This window comes from Gambusia affinis, linkage group LG09 (assembly GCF_019740435.1).
Source record: "Gambusia affinis linkage group LG09, SWU_Gaff_1.0, whole genome shotgun sequence".
NCBI classification, from domain to species: Eukaryota; Metazoa; Chordata; class Actinopteri; order Cyprinodontiformes; family Poeciliidae; genus Gambusia; species Gambusia affinis.
In genome coordinates, this window is record NC_057876.1 from 25,924,136 (window position 1) to 25,942,363 (window position 18,228).

Genomic DNA, 18,228 nt, shown 5'->3' on the forward strand with positions numbered 1-18,228 from the left:
GACTGTAAAATATATTGGATGGATGGATGGACAGAAGGGTAGATGACATTGATGGACATAGACAGACAAATGGACAAACAGATGCAAAATGACAGACAGAGATGGACACTTTTCTTGACACCTTTAATCAAAAACTAGCGGAAAAAGTCTCACCAACTGGAGTGACTTGTACGTAAAAATGTCAGACACTTATCATATTGGCATTGGGACAGGAAATAAGCCCTGGAACAATTTTTCCACATTTTATTTCAACATTTTTCCCTTGCCGATTCACACCTGGAAAATATATAAATTCTCATACTTTACAAACTTTTTCTGACTGTTGAAGAACTTTATTCACTAATTTCATGACAACTGAGCTGCTGCTGAAGATAGATGGAGCTAAAACTCTGTTCAAGCTGCATTAATGAGATTACCTTCAAAGGAGATTGCCTGAGGAAAATTCACTGAAACCCAAAAGTGAAGGGACAAAGACGTTAAAAAAGATGAAGATTTATTTAAAATTCAAACATAGTTGTAAGTTGGAGTCGTTTATCTCTTTATGTCAAACTGAAGTGTTTATTGTGCGCTGTGGTTCCAGCTCAGCCTCTGCTTTCAGACAGCACCAAAGACGACACTACTTCATCTTCCTGACAGACAGCAAAACCCTTTTTTCTTACAAAATACATTTTGTAGAAACCAAAGCCACTCTGACAAAGGCTGCCAATCTTCTCAAACACGCGGGGACAGTCAGAGACTTCAACACGAATGTCTGCGGTTCAGAGTGGGTCACGGAAGACGGAGCACTTGGAGACATGTCTGCTTTGTCCACCTTGGAAATTTCCTGCCAGATAGAGCCTGGGAGAACCATTTCCCCTGTCCGTCTGCGCCCAGGCCTCAAATATGTGAGAAAATGCTGCTGGGTGATTCAGCCTGCACTGTGATTATGGGCTTTTTGATATTTTGATATTCTACTCCCAAATCCCTTTTTTTGCCTCAACATTGTGCTTCAGTATCCTGTCAAAATATTTTGGAAATGTTGTCAGGGCTCTAAATATGGAGTCCCCGCGAAGAGTACAAAACGGGATCGAATCATAATTAGTATGTTGGCTTGTTGGGCAACTCCTCTAAACACCATATGAAGCAACACCAATAATACTGTATGTCTTCATTATGGTATAAAATGGTCCTTTTGCTGTGTTTAATATGAAAAAATACTCATATTTAAATCACATTTAAATTTTCTAAACTATTAGAAATGCATAAAATAATACACCTTTTTTCCACATCCAGCAGCATCATTGCATGCAACATAGTCCCACATCTCACCAAAGTCTGTGAACAGTCCAAAATATACAGCTTTATGCACGGTCACATGGCCGGCCCAGGAATGAAACAGAACCACCCTCAGACCATGACAGCTCTGCCAGAGAGGCTCGAGGAAACGTATACTTAAGTGGAATACCATGTGATTTGGCTGCAACAGGGATATGCACGTAGTCCTTTAACTGCACATTAACTGGCCTCCGTGCAATAACAAGTTAACCTTTTATCTGGCTATAACAAGCTCCACCACCATATCCAAATAAACACAGGATGCTATTCAATTGAAGCTGCTGAAAAGACTTCTGTGGAACAAGACAAAATAAAAGACACCCACTATTTTGCAAGCTAAAAACTCCAAAAATGTTTATGTTATCATGCCACACAAAAAGATCAGTGTGCAAACTCTGAACATAAAAATTATGTTTGTTGACACTGGTGTTCATGGAAATCTCCTGCTTCAGCATCATTTTGTAAACTGATTGCCAAAACTGATTTGATGCTGAAATAAGGCAGAATGTGTTGCAGAACTCAGACCTCTAGAGCAGAACAGATTATGCAAGATATTGTGGCTAATTTAAAACATGTAAGAATATATCTGATGAGCTATGATCAGCTGCAGTCGTACCTGAGTCAGTGGCAGTAATAAGCAGGGTGTATTTCTCTCGAGTTTCCCGATCCAGCGTCTGGGTAACACTGAGCTGTCCGCTGGATGACAGGGTGAACGCTCCCTCATCGTTCCCACCGCTGAGCATGTAGCTCAACTGTCCATTGGCTCCTTGATCATCATCTCTGGCAACAACCTGAAAATAAGATTATTGTACTACAAATTCAATAAAAATGGCTACATTCAGAAATTTCACTCTGTCATCATTAAATTGAAGTTCTTGTAATTAATGGTCACATTCAAAATCCAGACAATGAATTTTAATATTTTTTCGGGTAAAATTAAAATTTTTAATGTAATGTAAAAATTAAATACACACTTTCAACAATAGATGAATAAATATGGACAGATTACTCGTCTTCATCACATTCTGAAAGACACTAAATGACAAGAAGTTAAATCAACTTAATTTATTTGAAGTAAATGTTTGGTTTTCTGGTGTGGGGTTGTATGTAGTAGCTGTGAGCAGTCAATGTCTAACCTGCAGTAGACAAAGTAACAGGAGGAGAACATACTTTAAACTGAAATCACAGCCTGGAATTTATTGTAGGTAAAACACTGATTGCTGATAATTACTCATTGATTCCAACTGGAAAAAGATGCCTTGACCTTGAAAGGTATGAATAAATATAATATTTATATATTATATATGGTATGATTACCAGTATCCCTAGTAAAGAAGTGCTAAATGCCTGAGAATAAACTCTTTCTCCTTTTTAGCTCACTACCTGTTTTCTACAGGATTTTAGATTCGGCACTAATATGGCCATAGAAGGAGAGGGATTTAATGTCTGGTGACCCATTTCTGTGTTGATTTGCCTCTTTATTTTGCATCACTGTTCTTGTAAAAGACCTTCTGGTGACCCATTTTTCTTGTGCTTTTACTCAAAATTTCAGGTATTAAAAATAAATCCATGATGCTATTCACACTAACAAGGTTCCAAAAGGCTTTGGGAGAGAAACTCGCCTAGTGCGTCATTAATGAGGGTGTGTTTTACAGTTTTATCTATTGGTTCAAACCAAATCCACCTTTGGTGCTTGGAAAGTCAAACAGACATTTTTAGCATCAAAAGTTAGCTCCCTTCTATTTTCTACTGGCAACATCTGGATTTTTATCTCATAGAATTGAAGGATGCATTTTAGAAAAGCTTACGTTGCATAATAAATGCAATCCAGAGAAAGGCTGATGTTACTGCAAGAACATTTGGATTTATTTTAAGGCTTTTTACACATCTTTACCAAGGGTGGCAATAATTATGGCGTATGTTATAAAACCAACCTACCAACTGTGGATAGTCCAGTTTAACCACTGTCCTCTCTAAATCATTCTAGTAAAACAGATGGGGGTAATTACCAGCAGTGGCACCACAGAGGTAATTGTTGAGGCAAAGGAGGTCATTACTTATTCATTTTGTCTAATCAGACTTTCTCAGAGAGTCCACAAAAGGGGAAACCAGAGAGTTGGTAAGTAGGGTTCCCCTACTTTAGGCTGCAAATACTTTTTTTTTCATTTTTCTTTGAATAAAAAGATTTTACAAGTCCAATTATTATCATACCTTCCTGACATGGCCAGTATAGCCAGGTTAGCACAGATGTGAACTCCTGCGCGCAGCCACCATGTCTGGACCCTTTCCCACCACATAACTGTAGCCTCTTTTCCTGTTAATGTATACACATGAAGGAGAGCACAGCTGCCGTGCTACTGGAAAAAGGCTTTCCGTGCTCCATATTTTATACATGCCTCATTTAGTCATCAGGGTGGTTACGATGTTAATTGGCTCGTCATGCAGTTTAAAGCAGTTACATATTTTGTTGAAATCCTATAAAGGCTTAATTGAGCAGAGCAAATTGCTGCCATATATCATTTCTTTATCATTTCAGTCAGGTATTTGTCATTTAGCAAAGTAAGACCACTGGGCTCAGTGCTTCAGTGAACTTATACTACTTACATACCAGCACTTATTAGGTTAGTATTACAACAAATTTAGTTAAGGCATTAGCTTGTTGAAGGGCTTTGAACTGGCATTTAAAGCACTTGTTTAAGATCTCTTTCTGTGAAGGTACAAACTAAACAAATGAGAAGCTGAGAAATAAAAGAAGACTGACCTGCAGAATGTTTTTTGGTAAGTTCTCAAGGTTCTCCTTGACATTGATGGTGTAAGGAGAGAGCTCAAACACTGGTGAACAGTCATTAGCATCCAATAAAACAATGTTGACGGTTGTGCGATCCATTCTGGGGCTACTTCCACGGTCTGAAGCCTGGACCACCAACGAATAGGATGAATGTGTCTCACGGTCAAGCTGTCTGGCAACTGAAATCACCCCTGTGACTGAATCAATTCGGAAATCATTATTGGTGTTACCTCCGGTGATGGAGAACCGGATTTGCCCATTGGTGCCATCATCAGCATCAGTGGCAAACACCTGGATGACATCAGTGCCAGTCAAGATGTTCTCCTCGATCTCAACGTCATAGATGTTTTGTGAGAAGCTTGGGGTATTGTCATTGACATCCAGAACCAACATAGTCACGTCCATGGTGGAGGAGAGAGGGGTCTCACCTTTGTCTGTAGCCACAATGGTAAGGGTGTAGTTGGAAAGTTCCTCTCTGTCCAGTTCTCCAACCAGCCTGACATCCCCAGTGATCACACCAATGCTAAACTTATTACTAAAAGTTCCTCTGAGGGAATATTCCACATAGCTATTGGGTCCGCTGTCGGCGTCTGTGGCCTGGGCGGTGAACACCACTGTGTCCACTGGTGTGTTCTCCTGAATGTAAGTCATCTTCTGGGAGGTGAAGGTGGGTGGGCAGTCGTTGACATCTAGGAGAATGATTGAAACCTGGGCGGTGCTGGTGAAACGGGTGGCGGGAGGCGGTGCCAGGTCATTGACAGTGATCGCCAGGTTGTAGAAGGACTGGGTTTCTCGGTCGAGTGCCCTCTTGATTTTGAGAACGCCTTCCTTGGTGATAGCAAAGTGGCCATGAGGATCACCAGAGGAAATTTTGTAGAGAAGCTGAGCATTTAGACCTGAAAAACATAATATTTTGGTTATTAGAGAAAGTTTTTGTTCATTTTATGTTAAATGTGAGTCGTACAGTGGGTCAAGTTCTTACCATACTCTATTTATTATGTTATATTTTATTGGGGTGCCTGGAATATATAGTCTTGTGATTACATAGGACATTTTTAGAACTTTTATTACACTACCAGGATTTAAATCTAAGATGTACATAGATTGATAAATGATTTAATACTCAAACCATCCTAACCGCTTGTCAAAAAGTAATTACCCCATAAACTTAATATGTCGTCACAGGCGACCACCATGAAGGGCTTTTTTCAGGCTCTGGTGTGACATCTAAATCCAGAATTTGGATTTTACAAAACCATTCAAATGTGGAATTGCTATGCTTCGGGTTCTATTTAGATGTTCTGGGCTTAAGAAAAGTCATCTATATTCTGTTATAGTAATTTTGGCAATTAGTGGTTTGCTGTGGTCTCAGTCGTAAAAATGGGTTGTTACTCTTTCCAGACTGATAGGTGTCAATGAGTTTGTTTCTATAGTTTAGACTGGGGTGTGATTTATTGCTTTTGAGACCTTTTAGCCTACTTTATGTTTTAAGACTTGTTCTGTTAAACTGATTTCTTGTTCTCAGAATTTCACGTATTTTACAAAATAAGTAAGTCACTGTTCAACTCAAATTAAAATTTTTTAGCTGTAGCTTGTGTTTCAAAATGCTTTACACCTGGGTTCCCTGACTTTAACACTTTAGTACAGCATACACTTGGAGCAGCTTCATAATGGTTATGGTTTTGTTTTTAGCAAACTTAGTTTTTTTGCCAAGCCTCTTTAAATTCACTGTTGCTCATAAAGTTGAAATAACCTCTTCTCATGAAATAATGGCGACAATGTGATTTATTTTTGACAGATAAAGTTTATATCCACTTGAAATTTTATCGATCAAACTCTTCCAAGCATATCACTGTGAAAATTAAACCACAATAAAAAAGAGGAATGTGACTGAAAACAAAATTATTTCAACTTTATGGGCAACAGTGTAGTGTATGCACTTTTCCATGACGATGGAGTTGCTGGTGGATAACTTAACAAGAATATTTTAATTTTATTTGGCTGAATGAGCCATTTTCAGTAGAATAAAAAAGCTGAATATCTAGGAAAATAAGAAAAAAATGTATGCAGAGAGACTCTTAAGAACTTTCACAAACCCTATTTGGAGGCACATAAAAGTTACAAATGATTAGACCTACAGTAAAGACATGAATGTGAAAACAAACTTTATGAAAATACAATTTAAAACAGTTTCTTCTCCAATAAATCTATATGTCACAATTTAACCTTGAGTTGAGTAAAGAAAACAAAGAGAACCTGATAATCAAAAGAAAGCATGGCGTAACGAAGGTCAAATTCTGATATTTCTATTGTTCATGATATAAAAAACCAAATACTTTGCATTGGGCACTCATGTGGATAATCAACATCCATTTCCACAAATTGTACATGTGCATCGACTGGCTTCTCCTCTTGACCTCCAAGATTTCAATCCATTCATGCTGCATGACAGATTGCTATCAAAATGGAAACCAAACTGTAAGCCACTTCCACAACTGATAATGCCTTTATGCAATTCAGCAGAGAGAAAAACACCATAGGCCCAACATTTATTTAACGGCATAACTGGTTCACATCTGAGTGGATTTGTAGAGTAAATCACCTAACTTTGAAATCTGGCCTAATCCATAGCGCTCCCCAGGAAGTGGAGGTTAAAATGAGCTTAAATTGAGCGTTGGTTATTCAACTCAATGGGTATTGAAGTGGAAAGCTTTGACACCTTTCCACACTCGATCTGCATTTAGAGTACACAAGTAATTCATTATCAGGAGACCTGCTTCCATCTGAGTTTAGACTATTCTGTAGGGAGACAAAGTCTTCAGGTCAAGGGTCAGAACTTGGGAAGTGCTAACAATGGCAGTGTTTTATTGTGACAGTGAAATACAGCAGCTCTGTATCTGAAAGGACGACGTGGTCAGATTATGTGGAGAAAGAAGCCAGAGTCCGGGTTAAGAGAGCAAGGCAGCGTATTTCCCAGGAATGTAGGTCACGATAACCACATTAGGCTTGGATAAAGCTGTAATTACAGCAAGGGAAAGAGTAGCACCAACCGCTCAAGTAACGCACTCACTTTTGAATCTCAGAAGTCCCCCACCTTAGAGGCAGAAACAACTCACGCCAATAAATCACATTGTTTGTTTAATCAGAATAACTAAATCTATTGTAGAGTTAGGAGCTTCTGTGTAATCAACCATCAAAATAATGGGACAATCTGACATTAAATTAATCTCCTCGTGCAATGAGTGCTGGGTTACATGGTGGAGCAGTTGGTGGCTTTTCATCCTGGTCTGGTGTCTTACTGCGTGTCCTCCCAGTGCATGAATGCCTTCTCTCTGGGTACTCTGATTTGCTCCCACTATCCAAAAACATGACTCTTAGGTTAACTGGTCTCTCTAAATGTACTTTTGTCCTGTGATGGATTAACAACACATCCAATGTGGCTTAGAGAATAGACTTCAAAATGAATTTGCTAGTTCATAAACACATCCTGGATTTCTTGTGTCGATCTTCCAGACCTCTCATGTGGTCATGTGGTTCAAGTCTACTTTGCTCCCTCAAAATTATAACCAAGCCTGGAGAACCAGAATTCAGACTGAATCCTCCTCATAAATTGTAATCTGTCAACGTTTCATCTCTTTCCCTTATTTAACCACCATTATGTAATTTTTTGCTTCTTTGTTTTATTTTAATCATGTAAAGTGTTTTGAATCACCCTGTTGTGAAAATGTGATTTACAAAAATATTGCTTAATGAGATTCCAGAAACAGAACTATTTTTTTCTAGTCAAAGCATGCAGTAAAGCTCCCTCTCCCCAAACTGTTGCTGCAAGATGTTATTCAGTTGTTGTCACATCCAGGAATTAAATCATCCAAATTGAGCAATATTATTTGTCTAAATAACGTTTTGTAATGAAAGTTTGTAACCAGCAACCACCCAGACAGGGACAGGGAGTGTGTTAAAACACAGGCTATTCTTGCATCACTGCCAGGCCAGATGATCTAGTTAATTAACTAACTAACATACATATCAGACTCCCAACATTACCTTAAAAACAGGATAAAAGATACATTCTTCAATAACAAGTCTTAATTTAGAAAAACTGACTTTAGCAAGGCAGTTTTTGTAAATTAAGAAAAACTGGATTAGCTGTTCCATTACTAATCAAAACCTGGTGACCTGGAGGTGTTTGGTGTTTCATTACTTTAGTATGACATTTGTGCCATACCATCATCAGCGTCACTGGCCAGAACCGTGACGATACTGGATCCAGACGGCAGGCTCTCGGAGACAGAAGCGCTGTACACAGTGGTGTTGAAGATGGGGGAGTTGTCGTTCACATCCAGCACGTTGAAATAAACCCGGACTGTACTGGCCTGTCCACCACCGTCCTCGGCTTTCGCAGTTAAGATGTAGTACTGCTGGATCTCATAGTCCAATGGACGTGTGACATTGAAAATGCCCGTCACAGGGTTGAGGAGGAAGGTCCCGTCTTCATCGTCTTCCTCCAGCGAGTAGGTGACCTCTCCGTTCACCCCTGAGTCGGAGTCACTCGCCAGGATCGCTGCCACAATGGAGCCTGAAGGATGACACAGGCGCGATGTTTACTGCTTTCTTTTAAAATATTATTGCTAGAGGATTATTTTCAATGCAAGTGAATGACTGATTGTTGAGCCAGCTGCTAATTCTGTCTTGGACTGCTACGACTGAACAAACAGATCATTATTAAAGAGTTTCTGAATGCTTAACAGGATTATAATTCAATTTCATCTTCAACAGACATTTTTCTTTGATTACTAACTCTTATTCAGTGCTAAGAGGGGTGAATGAGGTCTGCCAGACGGTTGTCAGAGGCTGTAAATCAAATCTGAGTTATTCCCCATTTGACCCACTAAACTTTTGATTTCCCTCTTGAGAAAAATGCTGAATATTTCAGAACTACAACACATAAAATGCTTGGAAAAAATGCACAAGAAAAAAAGTTCCCCTTGAGCTGTGTTAGTTTGCTCTGAGAGGTTTTCCAGAAGACAAAACATCACCTGCTCCGTCCATTTTGGCGTGTTTAGTTTGTAACCATATGCTCCATTAAGCGACCTCACCTGGCGCCATGTCCTCGGGAATGTCAAATGAGTATGTCGCACGGGAGAACTTGGGCGTGTGGTCGTTGACGTCTTGGACAGTGATGTTCAACCTCATGTCAGATGACTGCTTTCCATCGTCCGCTCGCACTAGGAGGGAATATTTTGAGCGCCTTTCCCTGTCCAGCTTCTTGGTGGCGATCAAGTCACCAGATTCGGGGTCAATGCGAAAGCTGTCGTCAGCCCCACTGATGATGGTGTAAGTCACGAGAGCATTGGGACCCTAAGAGGAGAAATAGAAGCACGTTAGATCAAGTTTATTTTCTTTTAATTTGCAGTGTCGACTTTAACTATTTTTTATTACGTTTTCAACACCGAATTTTGTATTTTCGGTTTCAAACTTGCTAAGCCAGTACATTGGCCCCACTTTCATACACTTTCCTTTAACATGTCTTCCTCAAAGAACAGAAAAGCAGACCGCTCTGCCTGGTGAGGATCAAAGAAACTGTCTGCCAGCAAAACCAGACTCTTCACTTTTCTTGTCTCCAGATCAAACTCCAGACTTGTCAAGGATGAATGAAACCTTTCTCTGCGTCGTTTTTCCCAGAGACGGTCATTAAGGAGAGAGCTTGTGATTTAGATTTTTTGAAACGTATCACAAATGTGGATAATGAAACCAAAACCAGGACAAAGGTTAAAGGACTTTAATCAAAATGACCATCAGAGAGAAGATCCAAACAAGATTTGGGATTAAAAACATGAGGCTGTTGAGGTTCATCTTCTGTTAAAAAAAACAACAAAAAAGGTAATTTGTGTTATTCTTAAAAAGTTGGCAGGCCTGGAGGTTAGGCAAAACCCCAATATTATGGAGTACTTTTTATTTTTTAAGTTACACTTTCAAAAATTGCTAATAGTTTTTATTATACAGTTCTCAAGCAGACAGACAGACAGAGACCTTGAGTTCTAGGTACTCCAGGTTCTCCATACTGTCCAAAAATATGTAGGTCACTGTAAGTTGCTCTTAACAGTAACACAATGTGAAAAATAACATTATTAAAATGTTCCTGATGTGTATGGGGACCACTAACGTAAATGTTAGCTGTACTAACCCTAAAACATTAGGTCTGCTAACACTAAAACACTACAACTATTTAATAGAAGCTAATGCTAAAGAGCTAACTTCAATACAAGCCATGCTCTCCATCATTAGAGTGTATATTTATTAAAAATCAGAATTTAACAAAAAAATCTAAAAATTATTTATAAGACAAACAAAAACATATAAAATTAGATTTTGTTCTGTACACCTTGTTCATGTTGTATGAATTTGTAGTTTTCCTTTACAAATTCAACTACCTGGTCCCATATTGCTTCAGAAAGGTACAGGCTCCATGATATACATGATGGCTGTGGTAAGAGGGTTTGGAACAGGAGAAAAGGACTGAATGTGATATGACATGTGAATGGGCCTGGCGACAGAGCTTGACGTTTATATTTGTGTTGGGACAATGAAAGATCAGACAACTGTCTCTCTTTTGTATCTTCTGCCAAAAAAGCTAATGCGACTTCAAAAAGCTTACTGCTATTCACTGAGAAGAACCAAAGGCTCCAGTTACAGTTAAACTAAAAGAGACTTTTTCAGCTCTGCCTGATGTCCGTGTAATGCTGTCTGATCCTATCTGAACAATGGGGTGGCTTATAAAGAGAAGTGTTACATTAGGTTGTTTTATACTGACATATTTATTGGCTTGCTCACATAATCTGGATTTTAAATAGCCGTTTAATAGTATTGCCAGGGTTCCTAAATGGCTTTTCAAAATTCCCAACTCATATCTTCTATTAATTCTGTATATTTTACATTTCGTGTATTTTCATATTTAATCTACCCCATTACTTACAAAGCTGGATGAGCAAGTATGCATCTGTTAGTTCTTCTCCTGAAAATAAAGTGGTCAGAGTTTTTTTATATTGCATTATTTAAAAATATTAACATATTTACTCAGCATTAAATCTTGACATTTTTTATCATCTGTCCAATTTATCCATATTTCACCCATTAAATGCTTGATGGATATATTGAAGCAAGACATATTGTTTACATTAATATATTAATATATGCGTTTATTTAATGTTTACTTTAGGCATTTGATTTAGGAAAATCAAAGTTTCTCTATTCCAAGATGGAACTATGAAGAAAGTGTGGGAAAAAAATGCATTTTTCATAGTTTATTTTTATTCTTTCCAACACAACCAGGAAACTGCTAAAAGTTTGGCTGTTCTTGGTGAGTTCCCAACCTCAACCCTCTACACAGTTTACTTTAATTTTATGTAAAGGGCCAAAGCAAAGTAGCAAATTATTATGAAATGGAAGGAAAGTTATACTGTGATAATCCTAAATAAAACCCAGAACAACCTACTTCCTTCAGGAGGGCTTGAAAGTATTTTAGAGGGAAATAATCAGCTTCATGACAAAGATGGGTCAGGGATAAAGTTATGGAGAATTTAAAGCTAAGTAGGGTTATAAAAATTATGCAAAGCTTTTGATCATTTCAATCAATCATCTAAAAATTGAATATGACAAAATGCAAACCACCTGCCACACAGTCGTCCATTTGAACTGACAGGCCAAGCAAGAACCTGGCCTTAATAAGAGAAGCAACCATAAAGCCCAGGTAACTCTGGAGGAGTTGCAGAGATCTACAACTCCGGTGGAAGCATTCTCAACAGAATAACTGTTTCTTGGAAACGGCATATGTCAGGCCTTTACGGATGAATCAAAAGAAGAAAAAAATGTTGCAAGAAAACCATAAAAAAGTCCTGACTGCAGTTTGCCACAGGACATGTAGGCAGACATGTCAGAAGGTCAGATGAGAAAATTAAAAGCTACGTTTTTCCCTAAATGAAATGCACTATGTTTTAGCAGGGACAGGATAGCTGGTCAGAGACAATTAGAAGATAGATTGAGTTAAATACAGGGGGACCAAGGGTATAAGAGGACTTTGGACAGGGGCAGAGGTTCATATTCATGCCAGAACTGCAAGCATGTTTGAATGGCCCAGCCAAAGTCCATTTGTTAAATGTAATGGATAATTTTTAATGTAATAGAGTTTTAAAGCTTGAAAACGTTTACCTATGGACATTCTATAGCCAGTCAATATGAGGTTGGGTTACTTTGCAAAGGAGGAAGGTCAAGATTCTGTCTCCTTACTTACAAATCTAGAGAAGACACTACCCAAAAGACTTGCAGCTGTGTTTGCAACCAAAGGTGCATAGTATTGACCCAGGGAGGCAGATTTTTTTTATTTGTTCGTGTAAGAACCTTTTTTTTTTTTTTCCATTTTACAACTGTAATTGTATAAAATGGAAAAAAACAAAAAAACATTGTAGTTTGCAATTAGAATCTGAAAAAGTTTAAATAAAAAATATTTACCAAAGTTACATAGTAACTGCTGAACAATTGTTAAATTTGACAGAGCATTAATAAAGTCTTATCGATAATACAGGTCAAACATTGCACAGCCTAAGCAACTTCATAGCAGCAGTCTGTAAAAGTCCTGCTGGCGTCCCGCCGCTGGAACCCTGCGCAGTGAGACAATAAAAAGTTACGTGCAAGTGGAGCAGATTTTTAGCATTTACTTAATGTTATAACAATTTGGCTGGACTGGATAAAAGATAAAGCTTATCTCTCACAAAATCAAATGAAACATTCTTCCATTCCGACTCTTTTAAAAACTTTTAGCCAAAAACTTTAGACAGACTCGGCATTGTTAGGCTAAGTTCATGACTTACTCTTATCTTCTTTTGTGCTGTGAGTGAATGCTTCTTTAAAAACTGTGTCTTCTTGACCTTGTCTCTCATTGCATTACCAGAACTTTGTCTAGGTTCCAGGTCCAATGGAAAAAAAGGAAGGAGAGCAAAATTCTGCTCATCTAAGGACCCTGCTGTCATCAATCATTTGCTCCAGATCTGGCAATCCCATTAGCCACCTGCGCCGTGGTCCGGAACCCAACACCCATGGTTTGCCAATTAATTTTCTGATACGGTTCAGAGGCAGAGCAAGAAAAGGTGGGAGATGCTGAGCTGGGGGCTCATCTGAGCACAAAGATCTATAAAAAGATCTCTGCTGTCATTTTAATTCATTTACCTTTCCCAAATAGTTTGGTTTAGTTCAGTTCACAACCATAAGAGCCTCCATGCACACAAATACACCACTGTTCAGCCCCCTGACCTTGACTCTGGTTGTCTGCTTTATAGTTCCCCTTTGAGAGAGAAGGCTGTTTTAAAGGAGGACACTGCTGACCAGTTAAACTGTGGTGTTTTGAGAAGATGTTGCACCAGACAGGGGCATTGGGAATTCATTTAGCAGATGATGGCTCTTAGCTACTAAGAAAAGTGAAAGGTGTGAAGCAAGGACTGTCAGCAGGGACACCTACCCAATCACAACACAAACTCCTAGAAAACAAGTGATGACAGCTCAAGGATAGAGAAGTTGATAGAAAAAAGTGGACCAAGCAGCTGCAGTGTGTGTGTTTAAGTCAATGTTTTTTCATGTCTTCGAAATGCACTCACTGGTCATTCCATTAGCTGCCTCTTGCTAGTATGTCGGGCTGGACTATATGATAAAAAGGTCATTACACTATTAGGGTTTTATATCAGTCAATCTTGATAAATATTGATTTGTTTTCGTTTAAAATATCTGAAATACTGGGGGCGTGCTCCGGTGGTGTAGAGGGTAGCGTAGAGGGTAGCGCGTCCCACGCTTGGAGGCCTTCAGTCCTCGACGCGGCCGTCGCGGGTTCGATTCCCGGACCCGACGACATTTGCCGCATGTCTTCCCCCCTCTCCTGTCAGCCTACTGTTGAATAAGGGACACCAGAGCCCACAAAAGGACCCCCTGGTGGGGAAAAAAAAAATATATATATATATCTGAAATACTGCAGACCTGTTGGTTTGACCTTTCCTGTTTTACCCACAGTCTTTTTCTCACAGTTTTTTAAATTTATTTTTAAGTTGCTATGAGACACGATACTGAAACAGGAAACTCCTGCTGTGACAGTTACTCAGCAACTTGTTGCTAGGTAACCACAAGTTACTCAGTAGGTTGTTGCTAGGGAACCACAAGTTACTCAGTAGGTTGTTGCTAGGTAACCTAAGATTGAGTGAGATAGTTAATGCCTGCAACCTTTAATAAAAGGATCAGGATGGATCTTCTCTCTACATTTATTTTTTTTTTTTTCTTTCAAATTCTGGCTTTATCTGAATGTCACTGCTGAACCAAAGACTGATTGGACCAGGCAAGTTTTTCCAATCTGATGTCACCCAGTTTTGGTTTGCTTGTGTGAATTGTAGTCTTGGTTTGCTGTTTTCAGCTGGTAGAAGTGGTGGCTTGTGTGGTCTTCTGCTGCTCTAATCCACCTATTTGAGGTTTTAAAGAGTTGTGTGTTCAAGGATGGTATTCTACCTGCGGTGGTTGTAACTGCTGCTTTTTATTTTCTTCAACCAATTTGCTAATTCTCTGACATCAACAAGACGTTCTCACCCACACAATTGCCAGTAACTGGAAATGTATTCTTTTTCTGATTACTATTTGCTAATCAGAGAGAAATAGTGGTAACTACTTTCTGAAATACTCAGACCAGGGGGTATTGCACCAACAACCATGCCATATTCAAGTTACTACTTCCAGTCAGACCTCTAATAAAAGCTTTAAACTTGAAAGGATAGGAAAGCCAATAAGAAACATTTTCAAGCAGACAGTTGTTTTTATTGATTTTATGTGAACCCAACTGGAAATGTGAGTGGGAAAAAACGGATGCGTTGAACCAATATTGAAATCCCCTCACACATGAATCACACATGAATCCCACATGTAGCGCTGTTAAATGGGATGGGATCATTATGGTGTCTGAACTCAGCCCTTTAGTTGGCCAACGTTTTGCACTCTTGGCTACTCCGTGCTGGCTTTGCGAATGTGGCTTTCCCACCGATGTGCTCTGAACGCTGAGTGTCAGCGCAACTTTAGTTTCCTGCATAAGGATGTGGGCAAAGACTTGGCTGGATTCATATCTGGCTCTGAAGAGAGCCTGGATAAAATACAGGCTTCTATTTAGCAATCTATTCATGGGAGCGCTGCAGTTTGGAGTAAACATCGCTATAATCTGTAAATCCTAAATAGGTTCCTTGAAGTTATATTCTTGTTTATTTCAAATTCTGCATCAAAACAAGGTTTGACTTCTCTCCGGTAAGTTATTTTACATAATTATCCAATCATTTGTTATATGCAGACCTCTAAGGGAATGTATTTAATTCGGAACAGAGATCATAAGTTTCCCAGTTCAGGCTTTTCATAACTTCACACAAGGAAAAGTGACCATGGATTTAAGACATTATATTAAAACATCTATGATTAAAACTTTGAATTCTTTGGCTCTCATAATTGATTTAAAATCAAATAACCTGCCTAAATCCTGTTGGTAAAAAAGACTGTAGGTCTTTGTGTGACTTTTCTCACATTTAGAGCAAGGAGAAGGGAGTGAGGCAACAGCTGTGCAATAAAAATCTGTGGCCTCATAAGTTAAATCCGAGTCCATAGGCCTTCTTTCTAATCTCGCTCCTCTCTATGACTTGACTTTTTCCATTAACTTAAAATGTGTCCTTTGGTTTGAAGAAGGGACCGCAGACATTTTGAGGTGCTACAAGGCCTGCATTTTACCTCCTGCAGAATTTAACATCCACATCTGCGTGAAGCAGCTGAAGAAGAAAGCTTCAGATTACTGAGAGGGATGCTGTTGAAGTAAAAAAAACAAAAAACGACTGACTTCACAAAGGGACAGTCATAATAGGGGGCTGCAACTCTCCTTAACAGGGTTTTTACCAGTATTACAGTTATTTAAGTGAATTGGACCAACCTGGCCCTAGGTGAAAAAGTACTTGTAGGCTAAACCTCACTGGTTTGGCGGTATTAAGTGCCAAAATGTGGTTGCTTTAACTGCCAATGAGTTTTTTACATTGTAAAAGAAGAATTTTGACTGTAATCCTTGCAAAGTTGCCTTAGTTTGACCATGAATGGCCAGACAGCAGAATCTAAATCTGAATTAAAACCATACCTTGACTAGGCCACTCCAAAACCTTCCTTGTGCGGTCTTAAGCAATTCTTTGTTGATATGGTTTCATATCATTGTTATCATGGACTGATTGTTGGAGTTTCTCCTTAAAGCAGTAGTATGGAACTTTCATAAAAAATGTCTAAGTTTTTTTATTACATATTTGTTAAAACTATCAGTATGTTGTGACAGTATGGCATAAGACAGATAATTTGTGAAAAATCTATCTCCTGATGCCATCTGAACAAATACACTGCCCTGTTAGAAACAACCAATCACCTCCATGTACACGCTCCTCACACCTGTCATGAATGCTAAGGCTAGCTAGCATGAACACCAATGATGGTGGTTAAAGAGTTTTACAGAAACGGTAATTTGCACATTGAGCAGCGTATACACAAGGTTGAGTGACAGCGCTAAGATCAACTTCCTGGATCTGACTCGTTGTTTTTGACTGGGAGTGGTGCGTTTCTGCAGATTGCAATATTAGTACTGGGAGGAATTGGAGGAAATCAATCTTTTCACAGATTAACTGTCTCACACTGTCACAACATAGTGACAGTTTTAACAAATATATGAAAAACATATATTTGTTAAAAAAAAATAAAAATTACAAAAAAAATTATATAAAACATATAAACATATGTCTGGATTACAGAAATCCCAGTATTTAGATTTTCTGTAATCCAGATATTGTGTTAGTTTAACACCGGATAAAATGTAAAACACACATTCACAAAAATTTCATCTCTTTAAAATTATCTTGGAGGTCATCAAGTTGCTATTTGGTAAATGTAAGGTTAGCCTGTGTGTTAGTTTTCAACATCAGTGCATCCCATGCATGCTGTTTTTAGCCAGTTTGTTGAATCATGAATCCTGTTCATAACTAAACTATGTGAGCTCAGCTGAGCTTGAAATGTTCTTTTATAATAGTCATCAGTGTGATCTCGGAGTAACTTTGGTAGACCAGGCACTAATTGGAAGATTCATCCCTGTTTCATGTTCCCTTCAATTGTGAATAATCACTCTCAATGTACTTCACTCAAGTCCCAATGATTTAGAAATGGCTTTGAAATCATTTTAGCCTGATCAGTATTTTAGATTGGTGCTACTTTTGAGATCTTTGTAGCCTACTGCATATTGTCAGACAGGTTCTAGTGAATTATTTGCTCTACAGGTTCATCCCAATAAACTTTAACCAAAAATGTGGTTCATCACAACAATGCTCTAATCTAAGCCACAATTTGGTTTGGATAGATAACAATGAACTCAATCACTCAAGCTGATTTTTATGGCTAAATATTCACCACTGAACCACAGCTCTCATGGAATTAACATTTTATTTCAATGACTTTTCTGGTTTACAATTTCCAATTGTTGCTAATAAAATGTGACCTAATTGAATTTAGTGTTGCTTGAAGAACTATTTGGATCACATTTTTATTTCAAATTGCTTACATCCATTTGGGAAGCAGCTAAATGGAAAATGGGCACAGCACAGCACAAAAGCAGTCAGACAGAAAAGAAAGTTAGGGAGCCATTACCTCATCTGCATCTGTGGCTGTTAGCTGCATTATCTTGAAGCCATCTCCAACATTCTCCTCAATGGTCACATCCAGAATATCATTAGGAAAAACAGGTGGGTTGTCATTGATGTCCTGCAGAGTGATCTCCACCTGCAAAGGAGGAAGAAGAGGAAATGCCAAAGTTTTTTATTAAAACTTTGCCAAATGGCTGCATTCTACCTGCTGCAGCTGCAGAGATCACAGCAAAGCAGTAACCTTTTCTGCCTTCTTGGATTTCATAAGATGAAGGAGCTACACTTGCAGGACAAATGTGCTGCTATTTAATTCCAGCAATAATAAAATGAGAAAAAAACTCAAATTATGAGGTGTTGTGAGAAGGTGAAAAAGAAGTCAGCAGGGTCTACAGGGATGAGGAAAATGAG

At 38.6% G+C, this 18,228-nt stretch overlaps 1 protein-coding gene across 2 annotated transcripts in view; it reads right to left on the reverse strand.

Moving 5' to 3' along the window:
- Positions 1-18,228, reverse strand: part of LOC122837066 (protocadherin Fat 4) — a 123,417-nt gene that overhangs the window by 40,990 nt on the left and 64,199 nt on the right. For both annotated transcript variants that reach the window (XM_044127136.1, XM_044127135.1), the window contains exons 2-6: positions 17,825-17,956; positions 9,199-9,460; positions 8,328-8,678; positions 4,076-4,998; positions 1,931-2,105 (exon numbers count right to left, since the gene is read on the reverse strand). In XM_044127136.1, coding sequence (XP_043983071.1) covers positions 1,931-2,105; positions 4,076-4,998; positions 8,328-8,678; positions 9,199-9,460; positions 17,825-17,956 — 1,843 coding nt within the window. The remainder of the gene's footprint in view (positions 1-1,930; positions 2,106-4,075; positions 4,999-8,327; positions 8,679-9,198; positions 9,461-17,824; positions 17,957-18,228) is intronic.